The 18,925-nt window shown below is 37.5% G+C and overlaps 2 protein-coding genes across 4 annotated transcripts in view; both read left to right on the forward strand.

Moving 5' to 3' along the window:
- Positions 1-3,249, forward strand: part of LOC127987031 (inactive tyrosine-protein kinase 7) — a 39,403-nt gene extending 36,154 nt beyond the window's left edge. Inside the window, exons 19-21 of the mRNA XM_052589306.1 lie at positions 81-232; positions 499-677; positions 2,361-3,249. Of these exons, the coding sequence (XP_052445266.1) occupies positions 81-232; positions 499-677; positions 2,361-2,521 (492 nt within the window). The 3' untranslated portion in view covers positions 2,522-3,249. The remainder of the gene's footprint in view (positions 1-80; positions 233-498; positions 678-2,360) is intronic.
- Positions 3,250-4,072: 823 nt separating this feature from the next.
- The window catches only part of LOC127987032 (serine/threonine-protein kinase MARK1), a 32,873-nt gene continuing 18,020 nt past the window's right edge, over positions 4,073-18,925 (forward strand). Inside the window, exons 1-3 of one of the 3 annotated variants that reach the window (XM_052589308.1) lie at positions 4,073-4,395; positions 16,445-16,648; positions 17,201-17,254. In XM_052589308.1, coding sequence (XP_052445268.1) covers positions 4,291-4,395; positions 16,445-16,648; positions 17,201-17,254 — 363 coding nt within the window. In that variant the 5' untranslated portion in view covers positions 4,073-4,290. The remainder of the gene's footprint in view (positions 4,396-16,444; positions 16,649-17,200; positions 17,255-18,925) is intronic. The other 2 variants (XM_052589307.1, XM_052589309.1) reach the window with 2 other exon arrangements.

Consider the following 18,925-nt stretch of genomic DNA (forward strand, 5'->3'; position numbering starts at 1 on the left):
TTCAGTCTCTCTGATATACAGTATATGTACATAAAGGCGCATCAGGACAAAGCGCACTCACTCTGTGCCGTCTGCCGCAGGTGTCGGTGTGTCTGCAGGTGGCTCGAGGCATGGAGCACCTGTCCAACCAGCGCTTCGTCCACAAAGACCTGGCTGCACGCAACTGCCTGATCTCCTCCAAACGACAGATCAAAGTGTCTGCTCTGGGCCTCAGCAAAGACGTCTACAACAGGTACAGCCAAACACACATTCTACAACATTTGTTTTACATTAAAGCAATTAAATTCACTAGCATGTCCTAATCCACGTTTAGAGCCAAAGCCTTTGATCTATAAAACGAAGAATGAAAAGAACGTTCTCTGAAGTCATCTTTTCCTATGCAAATCTTCCTGTATTGATTGTTCACAGGCTTATGAATGTCCTTCTCTTATTATCGCGCACCATGCTTCCCCATTGTATTGACGAAAGCGTCACTGTTTATTTTCCTTGTTTGTGTAGCGAGTACTATCATTATCGCCAGTCCTGGATTCCTCTGCGTTGGCTCCCGTCTGAAGCCGTCTTTGAGGATGATTTCTCCACCAAGACGGACGTGTGGTCGTTTGGAGTGCTCATGTGGGAGGTCTTCAGTTTTGGGGAGCTGCCTTACGCCGAGCTCACAGAAGACAAAGTTCTAGAAGGTGCGTCTCACATAAAGTCAAATGGGTTATGTATTGACATATAGGGGTGTAACGGTACACAAACATGATGGTTCAGTACGCACCTCGGTTTTGACGTCACAGTTCGGTATTGTTTCGGTACAGCAGGGAAAAAACCCTGACCAATAAACAGTGGATTACTGGATTACTAACATTGCAGGACTACTTTTTTTGTTAAAATGTTGTCATAAGAATCTACCCAAGCTTATGGTCTAAAGGGAAACCTTTTATATTACTATAAGGTTTTTTTAACATGATCAACCCGAGTTCGAATCCTCCTTTTACCGAACTTTTCAAATCTCATATCACATCGGAAAGGCATTTATTCAAGGAAATACCGTATTTTCTGGACTATAAGTCACACTTTTTCTCATAGTTTGGCTGACTTATAGTCAGGTGCGACTTATTTATCAAAATTAATTAGACATGAACCGAGAGAAATGAACTAAGAGAAAACATTACCGTCTCCAGCCGCCAGAGGGCACTCTAAGGTGCTCATTGCTCCTGTAGTCTACACTGAAAACATAGAGCGCCCTCTTGCGGCTGTAGACGGTAATGTTTTCTCTTGGTTTTTGGTTCTAAATGAATGCGACTTATAGTCCAGTGCGACTTATATATGTTTTTTTCCTCATCATGACGTATTTTTGGACTGATGCGACTTATACTCAGGTGCGACTTATAGTCCGAAAAAATACGGTAGTCAAAAAGTGGAAAGTAATAATAGGGAGGGATTTATTGTACCAATAAGGTTGCATCCATTCAATATATTGAATTAAAATGATCATTTACACTCAATACGTGATTACTGCATACTGTTTTATAATGTCCTACAATACTGAGGTGGAAATAATTGCCACTGTTTGCAATTAATAGAAATAGCAGAAAATCCTGTTTTTTACATAGTGTAAATGGTCACTGCTTAAATTTAATTACTATTTATTCTTAAATATAATAATCAACACAAACCATAAAAAAATTGTATGCAAAGATGTAAAACTTTCTTTTAAATATATTGATTTACATGGCTGGCATAACTTGTTTCATAATAGATTTATTTAAACAAAGTAAATAACATCACTAATAGGTAAAATATAATGAGTATGTGGTCTAATATTTCGTAAAATGCTCTTCTCTAGACCTCATTTCTCTAGCGAACTAACACGCTTCGAACATTTGTTTCAAAAGCTTTGTATTGCTTTTAACTGAAAATTGAGTGTTTACTATTGTAATTTTTTCATTATTGACACTATTATTTAATTCTGTAAAGTTGCTCAATCTGCATTGTTAAAAGCACTCTATAAATAAAGGTGACTTGACTATTGCCATCTTTCCCACGACTGAAGCACTGATTGAGTGCTTACATGAGGCATGAGATGTTCATTCATGTTTATTTCAAGTTAAAACTTGTAGTAAAGCTGCTAAACTGTCGCAACACATCGAAAAACACCAAAACGGCATTTACTGGAGAAAAAAAATGACATAATTTGAAAGATGAGACTTAGTTTCTTATAAAAATGTAACAATATATAGAACTGGAAGATTCCAGTGAAGTTCCACTTATGCAGTGGTTAAAACAGTGCTGTGTTTTCTGTATGAATCCGTTAAACCCCTATTGACTGACGGTTGTGATTTATTCTAACTCTAACTCTGTTTGTGTCTCTACAGCTCTGCAGGAAGGGAAGCTGAAGTTGTCTCCTCCTCAGGGGTGTCCGTCTCGGGTCTTCAAGCTGATGGTGCGCTGCTGGGCCGCCAGCCCCAAAGACAGACTGTCTTTCAGCGACCTCTGCGCCGCCCTCAGCGACCTGCCCTCTGAAAGTAAAGTGTGAGAGAACCGGAGCGTCCCGCAAACCGTGGTCCAAAACCCTCCATCCTAAACATTCAGATTCAAGCATCGTCCCTCAAGAAAACCAAAGGACTGGGAATTTGAAACATTCTCCGCCATTTCCTCCATATGTTCAATTATAACGTTCCTCAAACATTTGGTTTTAATGGGGTTTGTACCAAAAGCTGCCCTGTCCCTTCTCAGTTTGAGCTTGCCCACTCAAAACGATGAAATGTAGTAAAATATAGTGCGTTTGTAAAACCAAACCATGCACTGACCAATTTTATATTGTAGAAGGATTGTCTCAGGAGCCTCTTAATTTATTTAAAAGGTCCTGTTTGTTCAGTGTACAGAAAGGTACTGTTTATATGACGTTTTTATTATGTTTTTGACCTTTTTCTATAATTCAGAAGTACTCCTAGAAACAGCCTGTCGAGAATCATTGAGTTCAAATTTCAAGTGCCTGTATGTAAAATGAAGGATGTCTTGATTTTAGTATGCTGTATGTTACAACTCGGAAAGCCTTGAATGTTCTTTTTTTATATATATATATATACATACACATTTATAGTGTTTTATTGCTTAGTAAAGAGTTCAGTGTTTTATCTTGTACTTGCTACCCACACGTTACATATCGGTTTCTATAAAAATTCTGAGGTATTCTTGAAAATAGTGAACAAATGCTTCGGTCACATACTCTGCTGTTGCAATAAAATTTCTCTTTTTAACAAAGCTCGTCTGATTTCATGTTTTGTAAATGTGAAAACACCTCTCAGATCTTTGTGAAACAGGCTCTTCAAGGCAGATCTGTGTTTGGATACAGGTCTCCATCATTCACTCTTAGTTTTATTCTTCTTCTCTGATGAATTCTCACCATGCTTTGCGACAGCAGTTGCAATCGTAAAGACTTGTTCTTCAACTTCAAGCACTACCATATCATTTCACAGGAAGACTTTACTAAACATAGCTGAACACAACTTATACTACACTGATACACAAACTGGAGAATATAGACAACAAAAGAGCAATAAAAGTATAAAACTTCTAGATCTCAGGTGATGTCTCCCTCTGGTGGTGTGGAGGAGGGTTAACAGGAACCATTGAGACACCTCATACCCTATTGATTAGATTTACAATATAAAATTGAAATTAAAAATTTAGGTATAGACGCTAAGGCTTCAATTTGAATGTGTTTTATCAAAATAAAGTCCTGTGTCTTTAACTGAGCTGGTGTTAGAAGCGCAGTTCAGTTTTAACTCCATCAGGTGGAGATGTAGCTCAGATGTAGAGGGGTATATTATAGTGAGCTTCTTATTTTAGGAGACATTTTCAAGAGCAGTGCACTTTCCCCAAACAAGGCACAGTGTCGAAATGAAGCATTGAGTGAGCTTGTCATGACAAAGCATTCGCAAAGATATGCAATTATTATAATACAACTATTATTTTTATTTAAATCAAGTGCACTGGTATTTAAATGCATATAAACTAATAGATTGATTATTCTATCATCGTCCTCCCCCTTTCTGCCTCTGTGTGTGTGTGTGTGTTTCTATCAGGGTGGATCAATGCAGGAGCACACACACACACACACACACACACACACACACACTGGCTCGCTCTGTCCGCGCATCCGCTGCGTCGCGTCGCTGCGTCTCTCTCTCTCGCTCGCGGCTGACGCGGGCCGCTCCTGGATATGTGCATGTTGTAGGATAGCCGCATCGCATCGCATCGCAGGTCGAAGGCCAGGAGACATGCCGGTGTGACGGGCGTCGGATGTCCGTGTCTTCCGCGCTATCTTCGCCGGAGCGAGCGGCCTGTAAACACAAGATGTCGACCAGAACGCCATTGCCCACCGTTAACGAGCGCGACGCCGAGAATGTAAGTCACTGATGCACCGCATCGCGACACATTAACGCTCACGTTTGTCACGCGTTTTTTTCTCGTTTGCGTTCCTGTGGTTCCGTTGACGCGGACGCACGCTTTTAATGGTTAAACGAGCCGGATTGGTCGAGCATGTACTCGGTTTGTCTTCTGATGTTTGATAATAGTGTCCAGTGTTGATGTGAAGACAATATTAGAGTTATATCTGTTTGTGTACCTGTATAGTTCGTTCAGGACCGTTCATGTGCATGTGATGCCTCCCTGTCCTGTGTTAATCAATGCAACACACTGATCACCATCATCATCATCATCATCATCATCATCATCATATCAGACTGATGTCCCATCGTCAGACCCCACTCAAACTCATCCTCAGCGTCCCGGCACCAATTCTCTTACTGTTTACATACATTGATATTAATATGTGACCCTGGACCACAGTATCACAGTTTTTTTTTTTATTGAGCTGAATAAATAAGCTTTCCATAGATGTGTGGTTTGTTAGGAAAGGGCAATATTTCTGAGGGTGCAAAAAAAATCAGAAAAATTCAAAAAAGAAAAGTTCCAAATGAAGTCCTAAGCAATGCATATTACTAATCAAAATTACGTTTTGATATATTTACAGTATTTACATTTAATGGAACATGATCTTTTCTTAATATCCTCATTAATTTTGGCATTTAAATTGATAATTTTGACTCTGAATACAGTGTATTTCCGGCTATTTCTACAAATATACTTGTGCTACTTACGATTGGTTTTGTGCTCCAGGGTCACAAGTATAAAAGAGTTTATTAAATGGGGTTTTCAGTGACCTGCAACCGATATTCTCAAAACAAATGAATAACAGCACATTGATTGGATGTAGAAAACCAAATGCTAGAATGAAATGCAGTTATTTTTAGGGATGCACGATATTGGATTTTGGCCGATATTCGATATGCCGATATTTTCTAAATAATTTTGGCCGATGCCGATACCGATATCGATATATATACAAATATATACTGATATATTTACAAATATATACTGATATATTTAAACTTTAATTTTACTGAAGAGAAATCCATGTATCTCTTCTGTACTGATTCTACCATAAATTTATTATTTTACAAATGTAGACAGACATTCACATCTGAAAAACAGGTCAATTATTTCACTTGGAGAATATCGGTTTGGCTCATCGGCAGAAATATTCATATCGGCCGATACCGATAATGGTCATTTTAAGCTTTTATCGGCCGATACCGATGTTGTGCCGATATTATCGTGCATCCCTAGTTATTTTACATGGTATTTATCCACTGACAAAGCTGTTGGCAGATATTTGGATTGACACAAGGGGAAATAACAATATACTTACTTATACCCAGAAATGATATTTTACTCTCCTTCATATCGTTCCAGCCTTCGCAAGGCATCCTCACGGGGTTTGTAGCGATTTGGATTTTAACCTGAATTTGGACCAATCAGATTTAACTGTGGGCGGGGCTACTAGGTACAATATAATCTGTGGTTTATCTTTTTTTTCTCTCTGAGAAACACAACAGGAGACTTTTTTAACAATCGTAGTTTACGCTCTGCCATGCTTCAAAAGGACAAAATAATCACCAAAAATGTTCAGTGTTCCCAGTGTTTTTTTGTTGTTGTTGCCAAAATGTAATTTATAATTGACTGAAAATTTTCCAACTTCGTATGAACCTTTAATCTTTCAGATTTTAAAATGTTGTTGGACAATTCATTTGCCTTCCAGAAATATCAGTCTATCATGAAATAAATGTGATTTGAAGGTATGAGGAAATGCAGCGTGGTTTTTCGGATTTGAGTTTTTTCCGTCATTAGCAAGATTCACACACAAACAAAATCTTGATTCCCAGAGGAATTAATGATTGGCAGCTCATTGGGAATGTCTCTGAAGGAAGCATGAGTGTGATGCTCCTGTGGGTTTAATGTCATCTCAGGTTATGGGTTATGTAAACTTGTGGGAGAGTCTTTATGACTTCTGATGATGGTCACAGAGGGGCTGTTGACTCCATCATGTAATTACAAGCCGTGATTAATGAAATGTTCAGAGGTGGTCGGGGTGTGTGGCGTGGGTCATTAATGTAAGTCATTTATACTGCATCAGTGGAGGAAACATCTAGAGATTGCAGTCATTGGCTCTGTACATATCAGCAGGTCAGCACTGCTATCACAATTAAATTAAAAGAGTTTGTGTGTAACTGCTGATCATGGTTTTCAGTGAAGGATTCCTACACTTTCACTTTTACACATTTTTCCCTGCTCAGTTTTGAATATTTAAATTGTATGTCTTTTGCATGGCCACTAAACATGTTTTACACTGCTTGCTCTGTAACGTCTTGTAGTGTATAGTCTTGTATAGTCTATATGACTTTCAAAGTCATACAGGTTTGGAACGACACAAGGTTGGGTATAAATGATGACAGAATTGTAATTTCTCTGTGAATTATTTCTTTAACTGCATTATGAGTGTTGCAGGCTCCCTCATGATATGAGTTCTATAAACCTAAAGAAGAAGAGTTGGAAATAGTCATTAGATATTGATTGGGTTTTATTGCTCGGTTGCATTCTCTCTTGTCTGTTGTCATTGGGCTTGAAGTCGCACGGGTTGATATGTGGATAAGAGGAAGGAGTGTTGTAAAGCACTGTTTGCTGCAGTGTGTCCTGGCAGAGGTCAAAGGGTTTTGGATATCAGTGCACTACCCTCTGTTATAATCAATGCAGATGTCAAAATGTAAGGCGCTCTTACCCCCTCCTGCACAGCTGTCTTACTGACAGTCTGTGTGTGAACTAAAGAACGTGAACGTGAAGTCCAAGTGGCCCCAGTAATTGGAGAACAGGGCTGCAAGGAGTATTAATTATGGTAATTAACCAGTATTATTAATTCCGATAGCATGTGAAGGTAGCATAAGAATAAGAGATGGCAGGAAAACATTGTGCTTGATACATTTTTCCTCTTCAGGCCAAATTGTCTAGATAGCGAATACATTACTACCTCTGGAAGCAGTCAGAAGTAGTCAAAAAAAAAAAAAAAGACTACTGATTGACCAATATATCGCTAATGCCGATATATCGGCCGATACTTGGTATTTTTCAAATATCGGTATCGGCCGATACGTTTTTCTCTTTGGCCAATGTGTTCGAAGCGGGCCTTTTATTTTGACACACAGTGCTCACACTCTCTCTTGTTTGTCATTAATAGTTCTGTCTAATACAGATTGAAGTCTGTCTAATAGTCAGATAGAACGGTTAAACAAAGGAATGAATGTATACAGAGACTATTATAACGATTGCTTTTATATTAGGCCCATTAGTAATAGAAAGACAAACATTATAATACTTTGTCGTTTGCCGTCAGCATTAAGCAAATACGCATTTAATGATTTTAAACAAATCTTTGAATGGCTAATGAACATTTAATTTCACAAACCTTGCAAACTTAGTCGAATCCAGCTGTGAGATCTTGTGAAGTGTGCATTTTTTATCCAGCATGATCGCGTGCTCACTGTGTGATGGTCGGTCCGTGTAAAGTGAATGCTTTAAACTCCTGATTTCAAATTATGCTGCGCTTTGTGCATTTGCCCACTGTCTCATTCATGTCATTGTCACTTTGCAAAATGTATGTAATTTATATAAATTTTTATGTATAAATTTTTGTATTTAAAATGAATGTTAGAATGGCTTTAGTCAAAAATATTGAAAAATATGGTTCCCAGTGCACACAAACTTCCCAGAATACTGAGTGCCCTGTTGGTTACAGTGTTAACTTCTTCTTCATTCTATTTTTATTAAATATTTATTTAATTTTGAAAAATACTGTCATCTAAAGTTAAAGCATGTTTCTTTTACACATTAATTTTTTAATAAATTGTCAAATGATTATACATTTCTTAAATATGAATAATATAAAAAAATTATATCAGCTTTATATTGGATATCGGCATCGAATCTCAAAGAACACATATCGGTCGACCACTAAAAACTAGACCTCATTAACATGTCAACTTGTGATCGGTTTTATAAAAACGCATCTTAGTACCAGGGGTAAACACGTCAAAAGGCTTTTTCACTCTGAATGCGAATGCTCGCGAATGCTTTAGTTGCGTTATTCACTGCTGTAACATAATAAGACTGGTGGAGGTGGAAACAAATAGATGCAATTAATCAATATCAGGTTCATTGTAGATTATTTCAATTATTGATTATTTTCAGTTTTATGTGGTTATGGTTAACACACTTTTGATGCTATAGGTCCCCTTGTGGCCACCGTGAGAATGCAATACATGGTTGCAAGTGTGTAAATGCCACCAATAAGCTGCTGATTTGCTTCATCACTCTGTCTCCTCTCCATCAGTAAGCTGGTGTGTGGTGGGCGTTCTGGCGCAATATGGCTGCCGTCGCATCATCCAGGTGGATGCTGCACACTGGTGGTGGATGAGGAGATACCCCCTGTCTATTTAAAGCGCTTTGAGTGCCTAGAAAAGCGCTATATAAATGTAAGGAATTATTATTATTATTAACACACTTTTGATGCTATAGCTCCCCTTGTGGCCACCGTGAGAATGCAATACATGGTTGCAAGTGTGTAAATGCCACCAATAAGCTGCTGATTTGCTTCATCACTCTGTCTCCTCTCCATCAGTAAGCTGGTGTGTGGTGGGCGTTCTGGCGCAATATGGCTGCCGTCGCATCATCCAGGTGGATGCTGCACACTGGTGGTGGATGAGGAGATACCCCCTGTCTATTTAAAGCGCTTTGAGTGCCTAGAAAAGCGCTATATAAATGTAAGGAATTATTATTATTATTAACACACTTTTGATGCTATAGCTCCCCTTGTGGCCACCGTGAGAATGCAATACATGGTTGCAAGTGTGTAAATGTTACTGTGACATTTCAGAAATCAGTGATGCTTGTAATCGAGCCTGCTAGAACTTTAAAATGTTTTATTTTTTCCATTTTGTGTACTTGCTCATAGTATGTTTCAACAATGGAGTATGGAAGTGAAAGAAATGCAGGGATCGAACAGAGCCATCACCATGTGATGAAAACAAACGTGAGTCGGGGTGTTTTACAGAGTTTTTGCAGATGCACATTGGAAGCCTTTCATTTTACAACAGTTGTGTAACAAGTGGAAGAAAGGCTGTGAGAGAAGGGAGGGCTTTTAAAGAGACAAGTGTGTGCTTGTGTGTGCGCGGGGGGGATGTTTTTACGGTTGATCGTACCTTCCCGGAATGTTTTTGTCCAGGCAGTGTGTTCATTGTCATGCTAAAGCAGGAATGCTGATGCTGCTGTGTCATGAAAGTCTGGAAAACTGCAGCTGTTTCATCTCATCTGTGTTCTCTTCAGGGTTCACTATTTATCTGTGGCTTCTGATCTGATGTGAGCTGTGTTCCAAAACCAAGTGAGCTGCCTGGATGCCTTCTAAGGGCCCTTTAACAGTGTGTGTTTTTGAGACGCACTGCAGCAGAATGGAACTGAATGCAGTTCTTTTTAAGGGTTTTAACTTATTTTATTGATGTAGTGTCTTAATGAAGTGCTTGTGGTGTGAGATGTGGTGCTAGAATCTTACTGAACTTACTGACTGATGATGCTGTGGGATAACCTGTGTACAAATACAAATAATAATTGATTATCATAATAAGCGATATCACACGAGCAGCAAGAGTAATATCACATGAGTGCTGTTTGTCCCAAATAGAATGAGTGCAAATGTGATTTCATACAACATTTCAGTAAATTAGAAGTTAATATTATAGTGTAATATTTTAAACACAATATTGTCTGTTTTTGCCAACAAAAATATTATCTATAAAGCCACAGCAGGACTGTTTTGCGTCTGAGCAACACAGCTGTGTTTAGTTAGTATCCACATTTTGAGCTAATCGTGTGAATCAATGATTCAAAGGACTATTCATAAAAAGAGCAATTTTACATAGAGTATCAAAAAACTTTAAAGTGATAGTTCATATATAAAACCTTATGTAATGATTCACTCCTAAATGAGTTACTTTCTTGTGTTGAACAAAAAAAGAAGCTATTTTGTTGGTGGTTGGGGTTAGGGTTTCAAAGCTGTTTTGGTTATGATTGACGATTACATAAACGGAAAAAAAAAACAGCTGTTTATAAAATAATCTTCTTTTTTTGTTCCTGTTTATGTTGGGGCACTATGCTCGGTTTATTTTCATTTATTTTGAACAGACAGTGGTACAAATATACTAAATATATCATTGTTAGTTATACATAAAATCTGCTGTACATATATACACACAATTAATACATTATTGAAATATATTTGATTTAGTTTACAGATAAACAAGAGGGAAAAAACTATGTGACACGTAACATAGCCTATATACACTGAGTTTGTGTGACACGCTTCATTTGTTCACAGAAAGGAAACTCAAATGGCAGAAAGCCTCATCCTATTTGTTTTCTTTATTTTACAAAAGCACAATGTTTTATTTTTATTCTGAGTGTACATAGAAAAAAGCAGACCTTTATAGTGATGCATTATTAAGACAATATGTGTTTAAAGTTGATTCTGCTGGTATAAGGTAACAGTTGAAGGTGCACACACACACACACACACACACACACAGTTCCAGCATTGCTATATTGAGAGCACAGTTGGTACCATAGACTGTATAAAAACATGGACGTAATATCTGTGATGTCACCCATAGGTTTCCGAAGAGAGTTTTTGAAACCAAAAGTGGGCAGAGCGGGCTGCCACCATCTTGGCAGCGCGTCACCGTACATCACTCTGGGATAATCAAAAATAGGCAAAAAGGCGGGAGCTGGTTGCTGAAGCCACGCCCACCTAGTGCGACGTCGGTGACAGCAGCGGGAATCCACCTGTCACTCAAGCGACCATGCCCTTAATTATGCAGAACTCTTAAGAGACTCTTAAAGTCTTAATATAATTAAAAAGGATGAGTTCTAAAAAAATTCACCCACCTCACAGTTGTCATGAAGGGTAAAATTAGTTATATAGACCAGAATAATTTTTTTGCAGCAGGCTGTAAAAGTTTTTTTCTGCTGTAAATTTGGGCATTTTAACATGGTGAGTCTATGGGATTGACTCCCTTTTGCAGCCAGCCTCAAGCGGCCAGTCGATGAATTGCAGTTTTAGTCACTTCATTATTGGCTTCACGAGAGAGAAGATGGCGCCCCACTCTGGATTGGGGGTGAATATTCGTCGCAAGCATAGACAGTAAAAGAAATGGACACAGCGACCCCATTGGAACTCAACTGAGACAAGTCAAGCCCAGTTTTAGCGTTTTTTATCACTTTCGTTTCTGACGCGCAGACTCAAACGAAGCTTGATGACATCAGCAACCTTTCTGCGGATGTAAATCTTCTAGTAGCTGTGCGTGCAAACTGCCATCGTTAATTTTGCAGAGACGGTGAGCTTGAGCGGGGAGTTCTTTGTCGTGAGTGAGCAGGAGTAAGTATTCTGATTAATTATTTTGTGTAGTATTTTAAAATGTAACGCCAGTACGCCATATTAAGTTAATTGCCTGCGAGCTTCTCCTCCTGTCTGTACGGTAATGCGACAGAGAGTTGCGTGGTAATGACGCAATCGTTAGCCTATTTTTACAAAAACTGTTTCTACGGGGCCGTAATGTAACATAGAAGGTAATGGAGCCCTTTATACATTGTTGTGTATCTTTAGAAATAAATAATGGACAAACAGAGTCTTTAAACGCCTCAGATGTAAAGTTATTCGCTGTCAAAGTGACGCCAAAATGAATGGGAGTCAATGGGATGCTAACGCAAGCGAAGTTCTGCTACAAGATGGCGGCACCCGGCCGACTTCAACTTCCGGTCGACTTCCTTGCCGCCTGGTCCCAAGGCCTCATGCACTGAACCAAGATGTCCGTATCATGACGGTTCAGTACGAATACATGTATCATTCCACCCTTAATAAATATATATATATATATATATATATATATATATATATATACAGTATATGTAGGCCTATATATAAACTAATGACTGCACTAATAATTCTGAAGCAGTATTTTTCTGAGTTATTCAGTTTTGCCTGTGTAGCCATCTTCGAGTGCAAAATCTGCTCCTGGGCAGCATTGGGTATCATGTGTTGGGATCATCCGATATCTCGCTGAGTCACCAGTTACACTGAATGCTGATTGTCAAGGCCTGGATTGGGCTTTCTGCCATTGTGCTCAAAACGCAAGATAATGTGGGTCCTAGTTTCGTTTCTTGAGGCTTCAGGAGGGACTTGTTCGGTAAATCACACGGTCTGAATGTGGGTTGTGTGGCAAGTTTCAGGAGTCCAGCCAGATTTGATGAAACTTTGAGGTTTGCTCGGGAAGATCACAGGGATGACACCAGCTGACTGAATATTGTCATATTCTAGTTATTATCTGCCAGATTCCTTGTGTTTCTTCAGAGCTCTGCATGCGTGTTCTAATAGCTGCTTTGAGTAAAAATGTGCTTCAGCTTTGTGTAATCCTGAATTCTGCTTGCATTGAGGTATAAAATAGTTTTCTATTCAAGGCAAGGCATCACTAACACAATTCGGTAATTGTCCTTGTTTAGGGGAGCTGTGACTTTATTTGACTGCTAAGATAGAAAATAAATGTCCGTAAAAGAAAGTTGTCTTTACACCCAGCAATGGCATGGAAAAAAAACCCTTCTAGCAGGAAATGATATCATAGAGAGGACCCAGAAGACCCGCAAGATTGTGTGTCAAGATCAATAAGTCTCTTAAAGATCATTTGATCTTTTTATGAAAAGGAAAGGTTATACAATGTCATGTGGTGCAATTCCCTGAAAGCTTAGTGATATTCATTTTTTTTTTAAAAAAAACTTAGTCAAAAAATGTGAAAATTTTCATATTTATAGTAAAAAATAATACCATAGTAGTAAAATAGTACTTGAAATTAAATTGAAACTTTTCTAGAAAAGGGCATAAACATTTTAATGAAACCATGTGTAACCCTAAACATCAGTACAACATTAATAATGTTGAAGTCATACCAAAGAAAATTGACTTTATCCTCTCAGTTAAACATAAAAATTGGCTTGAGAAGAAGAGTAATTGGGGACTAAAATACCCAGTACTTCAGTCAAATTGAACAAACTTCCCCTCCACAATGCTGGACTCATAGACCATCACTACTGTAAACAGAGATGTGTTCAAATTAACATCACGCCACGAATCCTGCTGATAAAGCTCCACACGCATTCATGCCCTTAAACTATCCTTCATTGTGAGGCGTATTGATCCGGGTGAATGGAGGAGATCTTTATTGTTGTTGTGTGCCGTGAGGAACAGTGGAGGAGACATGGTCATAGTACGACCACTATACAAGGTCTTTCTCTAGTGTTAAAGCCACAGACATTGTTTGATGTGTGTGTCATTGTGTTATAAAGCACAGGTCATCCTCAGTTCAGGACTTTACTGTACAAGTGACTCAGCAGTTATTCACAACAGACTCTTCCATTCACTGAGTTTAAGACACTAGTCAGTTTGTCTTGAAAGTCCTATGGTATTAAATGCATATTGGGCCTTAAAAGAGACTTAATTCCATTCTCACATACTGTTCTTGGTTCACTTGTCTTCACCAGTTGTTTTTTCTTACATTAGTTAGTCTAGTATTAGTTTAATTTAGCTGTGGAACTGGTGTTTAGCTTTGTGAAATGTACAAAGTTACCTGCTGTGCCGTATGCGTCATGTATTACACTTCATGGCTTTGTTCTTTAGTTATGTCAGTACAGTGGTTGGTGGGCTGAAGGGTTTCAAAAGTCATTAAAAATGTATAAAACCAACAGTTTATTGTTGTTCTCATTCTGAAAAAAAAAAAAAAATTGATAAATAATTCAGAGACCAGTCATATGTAAGCTTATGTAAGCAGCACTCTTCGTCTTTCATAATAAGCAAGTAAGAAGCAAGTCAAATAGTATTTATTGGATACGGGAAGTCATTTTCATCAAGGCTTTTCCATTCCTATGTAGCTTTAAACCAATCATATTCTTCTGTAGCTTTAAACCAATCATATTCTTCTGTAGCTTTAAACCAATCATATTCTTCTGTAGCTTTAAACCAATCATATTCTTCTGTAGCTTTAAACCAATCATATTCTTCTGGAGCTTTAAACCAATCATATTCTTGTGGAGCTTTAAACCAATCATATTCTTGTGGAGCTTTAAACCAATCATATTCTTCTGGAGCTTTAAACCAATCATATTCTTCTGGAGCTTTAAACCAATCATATTCTTGTGGAGCTTTAAACCAATCATATTCTTGTGGAGCTTTAAACCAATCATATTCTTCTGGAGCTTTAAACCAATCATATTCTTGTGGAGCTTTAAACCAATCATATTCTTCTGGAGCTTTAAACCAATCATATTCTTGTGGAGCTTTAAACCAATCATATTCTTGTGGAGCTTTAAACCAATCATATTGTTTCATGACGTTGAAAGTGAGGGCTTTTATGATGGCCAAGACAGATCAGATTTCCTAGTGTAGACAGTCTCAGGTACATGAATCTTCCCTGCTCCTCTGGTAATGGAGTCTGTTGTAAGTGCTCTCTGTGGTTCAGGCTGAAGGGTATCTGCCGCTCATTTTCCACTCGATCCCGTAGCTTCTGTATATTGACCACCAGATTTCTACGGCGGGCTAGCTAAAGTTAACTAGCTCCAGTGCTTTCGTCACATTGAAGTCATTACTCGACTGAGCTCAAAAAGTGCTGGAGCAACAACAGGACTAGGAAGGCGGAGGCATTAAGGGAGTCTTTTACTGTGACACATTTCATTCACATAGGACTAATTGTGTGTGTGTGTGTGTGTGTTCAGAAACAGCCGGACTGAGTGAAACAGAATGAAATGGAATGCAGGGGTCTTGAAAACCTTTAAAAGTTAAACCATTTTTTAAAAAATGCTAATGGCGTGAGATGCTCAAATAGAAGGGACAGAATAACAGTCAGTCACATCTGAATGTGTACAGATTCCTACAATTTAAATGTTTTACTGTGATTTCTTAAGATTCTCTTATTATTATAATTTTTTTTTTTTTTTTTTTGGAAGTTGATGAGTTTGTTAGCATTATGATTAAATGGATGATAATGTTGTAATGTTGTAATAGTGTGATGTTATTATTTAAAGGGGATTGTTTTCATGCCTCGGGTGTCTTCTGATTGGACCACTCATGTGCAAGAAGTGCAAAAGATACAAGATGCTAATGCAATGGACATGCACATCCGTCTAGCGCCTGTTTACATGGAAAAATAATAGAAAATTAGCGCATGGGTACAGAACAATGTGTTTTGAGACTACAAGCACAAAAAGTAATACTTATTGAATGTTTAATTTTTTTTTTTTTTTTTTTTTTTGTATTACACATTTTGGTTTGGCAAAAATGTAATAAATTAAAAAAGTATTGCTCACTCACCATTTAAAATTGAATTTAGTCTGCCCTGTTATGGTCCAACCTGTTTTTTCACATTGTTTTGAGGTTTTATAACTTGATTTTGTAATGCTTTTTTTTTGACACAAATTTAATAAAATCAAAATATATTTATATATGCATATATTTACAGATGATTTATGATTTATGATTAACCTCTCAACTAAATCTGAAATCCAGCAATAGTGTTGGTATGATGGCATTAAAATTCCACAATTGAAATATGTTGTTTAAATAATTTCAAATATCATATGTCAGATTTTTTTTTGGTAATAGTTTAATTATATCAACACTTTTTTTGTAGTTTAAAAAATTAAGTATGATATTATAGGAGTATAGCAATTTGAGTGTGAGTGCATTTTTTATTGCATTTTATTTTACTAATAATAATAATATATGTATATATCTGACGCTTTTATCCAAAGCGAATTACAAGTGCTATATATGCCAGAAGTTACACGCCTCTGGAGCAACTAGGGGTTAAGTGTCTTGTTCAGGGACACATTGGTGTCACACAGTGGATTTGAACCTGGGTCTCTCACACCAAGGGCATGTGTCTTATCCACTCCCTCTTCTTCCATCTCTCAGCACACATCTGTCGATGGGTTCACCGACACACCAGCACCGCCCACGAAATCGGCGAGTCGACAGAGTCTCCTGCGCTGCCGTAACTCAGTGGCATCCATCACAGACGAACAGCCTCACGTCGGGAACTACAGACTCCTCAAAACCATCGGCAAAGGGAACTTTGCTAAAGTCAAACTTGCCCGCCATATTTTAACAGGAAGAGAGGTGAGCGATACATATTTATTGTTATATATACTAGGGCTTTCAAATGATTAATCGCGATTAATCACAATCCAAAATAAAAGTTTTTGTTTACGTGCATTGTGTATATTTATTATGCATATATAAATACACACAGATACAGTTTATATTTAGAAAATATTGATCCATGCATGCGTGTACATATATGTAAACAAAATAAATAAACAGCACACATACGTATGTTAACAAAAACGTTACTTTGCGGATGCGATTAATCGCGATTAATCGTTTGAAAACGCTAATGTATACAGTAATAGTGCTAACACATTTAGAAAGAGATTCTTTTGAGTTTTAAAATAAAGACAATCCCCTAGTGCTGGAAACAGCATGCATTATTTAACAGCCTGTACATCAGAACATGCTCGCAGGACCAACAGAAATGGAGCCGTTTTGCTCTGACGCGGGAGGAATGATGAAGCAGATGCCCCCATAGCCTTTAGTTATTTAGATGTACAGGCTATTTATAGGAATCTATTAATATACACATTTCACAGTAACACTGTATTTGTTTTTCAGGTAGCGGTGAAGATCATTGATAAAACTCAGCTCAACCCCACAAGTCTACAAAAGGTGAGACCTCAGTGTCTTGAGTGTTGAGCCAATACATGTTTGTGACATGTTCTTTGCACAGTTTTTGACATTCACCTTGTTGCCTGTATTTTAAGAGATATATATATATAGGAATACAAGCACATTAGAAATCTGGGTTTCGAAACTTTTTCTCCGTATCTTTGTAGACACTACAATTTAATTTAATAATTCATAATTTAAACACTGGTGAAAAGTCCCTGTGAATCTTAGTACGATAAACATATGGAAGAATTTAAACAAACATGGACATTATGTTTTGATATCACTGACCTTCTAAAATCAATCGATTATTCAATCCTCAAAATCTTTTGTGCTGTAAACTCTCATTAAGGTTGCGTTTTATGTGCAATCTGCATTTGACCAAAGTTTTTCAAGATATATGTTTGATTACAAAAAATATGGTCGTTATGTTACTGCTAAACTAATGCAAACCTCAGAGGATGTTTTCCTATACTAAGAATCTAGTTCAGGCTAGTAAAAAGTAGTACAATTGCAACACTTCATGCAACATGCATTGTTAGCATGTCTAGCATGTTTCTGTATATTGTTAGCATTTTGCTAACATGTTGCTAGCATGTTTGTGTTCTTAACGGCATTCTCCTAGTCATTGTTAGCATGTTGCTAAAATATTTTAGCAAGTTGTTAGCTGGTATAGCATGTTCCTAGTTAATGTTAGAATGTTTTTAACATCTTTAGCATGTTTAATATGCACTTGGGCATTGTTAGCATGTTGCTAGCTTGTTTGTGTTCTTAATTGCATTTTCCTAGGCATTTTAGCATATTGCTAACACGTTTAGCATGTTTAAAGGCATTGTTGGCATGTTGGTAAAATATTTTAGCAAGTTGCTAGCATGTTTAATATGCACTTAGGCATTGTTAGCATGTTTCTAGCTTGTTTAAAGGTGACATAACACGCACAGTTTCACCCAATCCCATGTTAATCTTGAGTACCTATAGAGTAGTACTGCATCCTTTATATCTCCAAAAAGTCTTTAGTTTTATCATATTTATAAATGAAAGCTACAGTTTTACGATTATCTCCGGAAACAGCAGAGCTCCTTGAGGTGCGGTGTGGGCGGAGCTAAGGAGTGACGAAGTCATGAGCTCTGACTGCTACTGTTAAAGAGTTGTATTCTCATGTTATTCTTGCTTTACAAACTGTACTCTTACAACTTTACAACTCTTCATAAACCCCTGCCAAAACCCAATGCCAATATGGCAGTTCATTGTCATAAATATAAGGAGGGAGCAATGGATTTCCCATCTACGTTATTGAAACATATTTGAACGCATACTTTATAAAACGATCATGCTGCTATTTTCATTTGAAAATTGTAAGTTGAATATAAAACATATTGCAGTGCATGTGCATAACATACAGTCAATCACAGACCTGATTAAAGCCAGTGACAGACAGCACTCACTTTCAGAGTGCTTGACAGATACATTATGTGTGGTTTTATATTAAATATTGTTTTGAGTTAAATAATGACTCAGTTCATGAAATACATTTATAAGCACAACTTGGGAAATGAGAGCATCCGGTGAACTTGTGAATGCTATGTTTATTTATTTTAAATATTTTAAATGTTTTTTTAATGTTAACCAAGTGTTTTTTATTGGCTCTTTCTTTTAAGTATCAGTTCAGAT

The sequence above is a fragment of the Carassius gibelio genome, chromosome B22, assembly GCF_023724105.1.
Source record: "Carassius gibelio isolate Cgi1373 ecotype wild population from Czech Republic chromosome B22, carGib1.2-hapl.c, whole genome shotgun sequence".
Lineage (NCBI taxonomy): Eukaryota > Metazoa > Chordata > Actinopteri > Cypriniformes > Cyprinidae > Carassius > Carassius gibelio.